This window comes from Loa loa, assembly GCF_000183805.2.
Source record: "Loa loa unplaced genomic scaffold supercont3.119, whole genome shotgun sequence".
Lineage (NCBI taxonomy): Eukaryota > Metazoa > Nematoda > Chromadorea > Rhabditida > Onchocercidae > Loa > Loa loa.
In genome coordinates this window covers 32,112-37,416 of record NW_018108299.1, presented here as the reverse complement: position 1 = coordinate 37,416, position 5,305 = coordinate 32,112, and the positions used below count along the sequence as shown (strand labels likewise).

General features: G+C 33.3%; 1 protein-coding gene across 2 annotated transcripts in view; it reads left to right on the top strand.

Moving 5' to 3' along the window:
* Positions 1-3,755, top strand: part of LOAG_12328 — a 4,447-nt gene extending 692 nt beyond the window's left edge. Inside the window, exons 2-11 of one of the 2 annotated variants that reach the window (XM_020448522.1) lie at positions 583-754; positions 989-1,039; positions 1,175-1,318; positions 1,589-1,756; positions 1,998-2,121; positions 2,209-2,379; positions 2,475-2,619; positions 2,885-2,943; positions 3,116-3,298; positions 3,473-3,755. In XM_020448522.1, coding sequence (XP_020301341.1) covers positions 583-754; positions 989-1,039; positions 1,175-1,318; positions 1,589-1,756; positions 1,998-2,121; positions 2,209-2,379; positions 2,475-2,619; positions 2,885-2,943; positions 3,116-3,298; positions 3,473-3,596 — 1,341 coding nt within the window. In that variant the 3' untranslated portion in view covers positions 3,597-3,755. The remainder of the gene's footprint in view (positions 1-582; positions 755-988; positions 1,040-1,174; positions 1,319-1,588; positions 1,757-1,997; positions 2,122-2,208; positions 2,380-2,474; positions 2,620-2,884; positions 2,944-3,115; positions 3,299-3,472) is intronic. The other variant, XM_020448523.1, reaches the window with a different exon arrangement.
* The last annotated feature ends 1,550 nt before the right edge of the window (positions 3,756-5,305 follow it).

The following is a 5,305-nucleotide window of genomic DNA, read 5'->3' as shown; positions in this document are numbered from 1 at the left end:
GGGAAAATGGTAACTTTTTTTAAAACTCACGGTATCATACCATTATTAGTATTAAAATATTAAATAAGCTAATTGTTGCATTGGTTTTTCTCAAACCTAATAACTTCATCTTTTGGATGCTCCAACCAGCTTTGCACATGAAAACATTCTACTTTATTTTTTGTTCCCAACAACGAAACGAAATATTATTAATCTCGATGAAACTCTAAGGTCACGTGCTTCTCAACTTTACTTTATTCTTCCTCTTTCCTCCTCACTTCCAATCTCTATCATCTCTTGTGATATGAAAATGAAGAAATAATTAACAATGACTTCATCATATCATTAATTCTCCATTATGTTTTACTTTTTCACAAATACCACTTGCGAGGTAAATTACCATATTTGATTTCTTGTTCTTTTCCTTTCTATTGACAGTATGAATCAAACATCAGTTGAAAGGAACGGCAAAATACTATAAAATTTGTTTTGCAGAATATCTTCCAAAAAAATATGCATACTCAAACAGTTATAAAGCTAGTTACTTTAAAAATCTGTTTGACATGTTCTCATCCTTTTGCACGATTGTTCAACGAATTGCAGCGTGAGGTGATAAGCCTGCATGTTGGCCAGGCTGGTGTTCAAATTGGTAATGCATGTTGGGAGTTGTACTGCCTAGAGCATGGTGTTCAGCCGGATGGAATGTTACCAACCGATGAAAGTCTTGGTATTGAAGATAGCTCCTACAACACATTCTTCAGTGAAACACAAGCTGGTAATTTCGCTCGAAATTTAAGAATCTTTTTCGGACTATATTGGCTCCAACTTTTTGTAATAAGGATTACACTATCATCGACAATATCAGTCTTGCAGATAAGATTGTCCTGCCGTTGGATGCAAATCTAATGCAAAAGAGATTGCATGAACTATTTGTAAGAAATTGATAAGTTATCAGTTATGATTGTGATTTTGTTCTATGTTTTGTTTATTTTTCTTTTTTTCTGAATAGGAAAGCATGTTCCACGAGCAATATTCATCGATCTAGAACCTACTGTCGTTGGTAAGTCATTATTTGCTCTTCAAATAGTTTTGGTAAGTTACATTTCGAGATCTTTAGCAGTAAAAAGTTATTCGTAGTGTTGATTATCAACAAATAGTTGTGGTGTCATCATTATCCTTCACAAAATTTTAATAGATGAAGTGCGCACGGGAACTTACAAAATGCTCTTCCACCCGGAACAGCTCATTTCCGGAAAGGAAGATGCAGCAAACAATTATGCTCGCGGACATTATACTATTGGGAAAGAATTGATTGATGTATGTATGGATCGAATTCGAAGTACTACTGGAACTTTTTGACACCTAAACATTATCTGATTGAATAATTAAACTTAACAAGCTAGCTGTTTATTACTATAAAAGATTACCAGACAATTCGAAATTTGCTTTTTTCTCCGTTTTATGAAGCAACAGTTCAATTCGTAGCAAAATATATATAGGCGGCTTCAGGAAATTCTCTGCCCTATTGCTTTTATTGAGGATTTGAAAGTTACATTATGATTTTTAATTAGATTTAAAGAGTTTGAAATCTTATTAAATTGTTTTTCAGAACTAACAGAACGATGTGATGGCTTGCAAGGATTCCTGATATTCCATTCCTTTGGTGGTGGTACTGGTAGCGGATTTACATCGTTGATGATGGAACGACTGTCCGTTGATTATGGAAAAAAAGCGAAACTCGAATTTAGTATTTATCCAGCACCACAAATAAGCACAGGTGTCTTTTAATTTATTGGAAAATATAATTTCAAGTGGACCCTATTCATATTTGTTTTTCAAAGCATGTCTTATGCAAGGAATGATAATGTAAAACTTTCACATTATGATAGTACCGTGACAGGAAATCTCCCATGTTGGGCAATAACGAGATAAGGGTAAAGCAAGCATGATGAATTAGAAGGAATTATGAAGAAAATATTAATTAATATTTTTAAATAAAAAATGTAAACGTTTTGCAGCGATGGTTGAGCCTTACAATTCAATTTTGACTACACACACTACCTTGGAACACTCGGATTGCTCTTTTTTGGTAGACAACGAAGCCATTTATGACATTTGTCGGAAAAATCTTGATATCAAAAGGCATTTTTTCTTGAAACTAATGTTTCATATCGTGTCATCTCCTTGAAAGTTTAGAGATATTTTCTTCATATGAATTATTCTTTTTAGTCCAACTTATACTAATTTGAATCGACTTATTGCACAAATTGTGAGCTCAATAACAGCATCATTACGTTTCGATGGCGCACTGAATGTGGATTTGACCGAATTTCAGACGAATCTGGTACCATATCCACGAATTCATTTCCCACTTGCTACTTATTCACCAATCATCTCAGCGTAACTCTTTTTTCTTTTCTTTTTTTACATTTGTCAATACTCTTTTAACATTAATTTTTACACTAGCTATTGTTCATTAAACCATTATTTTTTAGTGAGAAAGCTTTCCACGAGCAGTTATCCGTTTCGGAGATCACTAATAAATGTTTTGAACCAGGCAGCCAAATGGTCAAATGTGATCCACGAAATGGTAAATATATGGCGTGCTGTTTGTTATATCGTGGAGATGTGGTGCCAAAGGTAGACAAATTTTTTTTTCAGGATTTACCAACTTTGTTTTTTTTCCTATAATGATATTAAACGTAAAGTAAAGGAATATGAACTTGTAATATTTGAAGCATCAATGCAATAATCTTTCTCTAAAAGCCTTGCAGAAAACATATCTATGGAGGCTTCTCTTCAGATTCATGTATTCTACGCAAAAGTGAAATTCAATCTACAGAAGAACAACAGTTGAATTATGGGAATTCTTTTTTATAAACTATAGATTTCCAATCTGTTGCAGGATGTAAATTCAGCCATTGCGATGATTAAGACAAAACGTGCCATTCACTTTGTCGATTGGTAAGATTTTGTGTTAGTGTTTGATCTCCATCTCTCGACAGTTTGATGAGCGGTTAATTGGATTCGTAAGTAAACTTTTTTTGTTAGTCGCAATATTCGGATAGTTCAACTTTAAATCATTTACAATGTTCCTTTTGTTTTTCAAGCAGTATTTGAAATATATGATTTCGAGGTGTCCAACCGGTTTCAAAGTCGGGATCAACTATCAACCACCAACTGTGGTACCTGGCGGTGACTTGGCTAAACTTCAGCGTGCTGTTTGTATGCTTTCCAACACGACAGCTATTGCTGAAGCATGGGCCAGACTGGACCATAAGTTCGACCTCATGTACGCCAAACGAGCTTTTGTACATTGGTAAATTTCTCTTATCATTAATTCGTTATTATTCACTTTAACAATGAGAGAATGCGACGAATATTGTAGTGAAATGTTCGGAATTCCAATTATATAAAACTGCATTAAATGAATATTCAGTTATATCACCGAGAACGCCGAAGCGATCTTTTCCTTCTCTGTTCATTATTTTAGGTATGTTGGTGAAGGAATGGAGGAAGGTGAATTCTCAGAAGCACGTGAAGATATGGCTGCACTTGAAAAAGACTACGAAGAAGTTGGTGCAGATTCGTTTGATCCTGTGGAGGATGAATACTAATCTTTCATTTCCAAAATTAGAAATTTCCTAAACTTTTCGTCTCTGTTAATGGCATTTTCGTCACATGGCTCGTTTTAAACTGTTTTCATTGAGGATTCATTGGAATTGAAATTGATCGGCTGATTTCGTATTTTCTCGTATTTCATAAAGCAAATAAAAATGAAGGTTTTTCAAAGTAAATCAACATTCCTGAAAATTTTTACTTTCATTTATGATCGGTGAAGTAAACATGTTTGTCAAAATTATTATTGCTGGTGTAATGACATAATGCTTACTCTTGTCCAACTAACTTTAATAATTAATCAAAAGGTAAACAAGTTTCTTGGCAGTAATAAATCTGAAGATGTTTGGTGAATAAATACTCCATTACGAAAGATTTCGGTGATCATTCCCTACCAAAACTATAATAACCTGCATATTATCACTTATGCTCATTAACTTTCCTTATATAAATTCTTTGCAATTAATTTTCCTTAATAAATTATATTTCGTTCATTCAATCATTTGATTTTCTTTTCGCACAAGCATTTTTAGTATATATATGAATCAAAGGATGTGCTATTATTATGTCGCAGCCAATTATATTTGAGATGCCTGATTAAGAGCATTGATGAAAATAACATTGTGGACAGATGGAATGCTGTCACATTCAAGTGAAGAGGATTGAGGATCCTGATATGTCATCATTTTTTGAAATTCAGAAGCAGAAAGCCGTCTCATTCTCTTCGCACGGTTGTTAATTATCTTTCCCCGCTTTTCGACTCTCCTAAAATTATCTATTCTATTTAGAACGGGAAGAATGCAAGATGAGAAAATTATTGAAATGCCAATTGAGTAAATAGAAGAAATCTGGTAAGAAAAATTAGCTGGTTTGGTCATCAATCTGTTAATAGAAAACCCGAGATTTCAAAATAAAATCGAAGATATTTATACTTTTGGAAAAAAACTTCTAGCAAAGGGATTAGTTCGGGAAAAGTATCATCACAATTACCATAGGTAAAAATTTTTCAAACTTTTTTGAGCCTCCTAAAATTCTGCAATCCTAGAAAAAAAGGAACAGTCTCGAAACTTCATTTTTGGTTCCTCGGAATTTCTCAGAATTCATCTCTTTTCCTAGAAATGAGATTTTCTTACCTTTTAGCATATGTTCAGTCATTCAGTACATTTACATAATTCGATTTCGAAGACATTCTTATTTAGTTTCGGGACAAGTTTTTTTCTTTGCAGAAATACCTTGAACAGATTAAGGAAGATCTCTTCTTCCCCTTTAGTATATTATTAACATATCTATATGATCACGATAATTTGTCTCGCTCTTACTTCTTCTCCAAGTTTCCTTAGAAAAGTTAAGTTTAAATTAAAGATTGGATTTAACCATTACATTGGCTGAAAACTAAAACCAAGAAATGAAAAAACTATATTACGACTAGCGAATGATTAGGTTTGGGATATTTCTGGGCTTAAATTCATTTGATTTCTATGCTTATTTCAAAAGTCTTCTACTGTACCTTGAATACATACTTTGATACCAGCCAACCAGTATCGATTCTGGGATTTCCCGATGTTGTGATAGATATGAATTACTGTTTAAATAAGAAATAATTGTCATAAGGGGAGGAGCAAATCCCAGAGAAATAAGATATGGCATTAATTAATGTAGGAGCATCTCCTCTTAACATGTTTCATTTCCTTTGGAGTCTGTCTTTGAT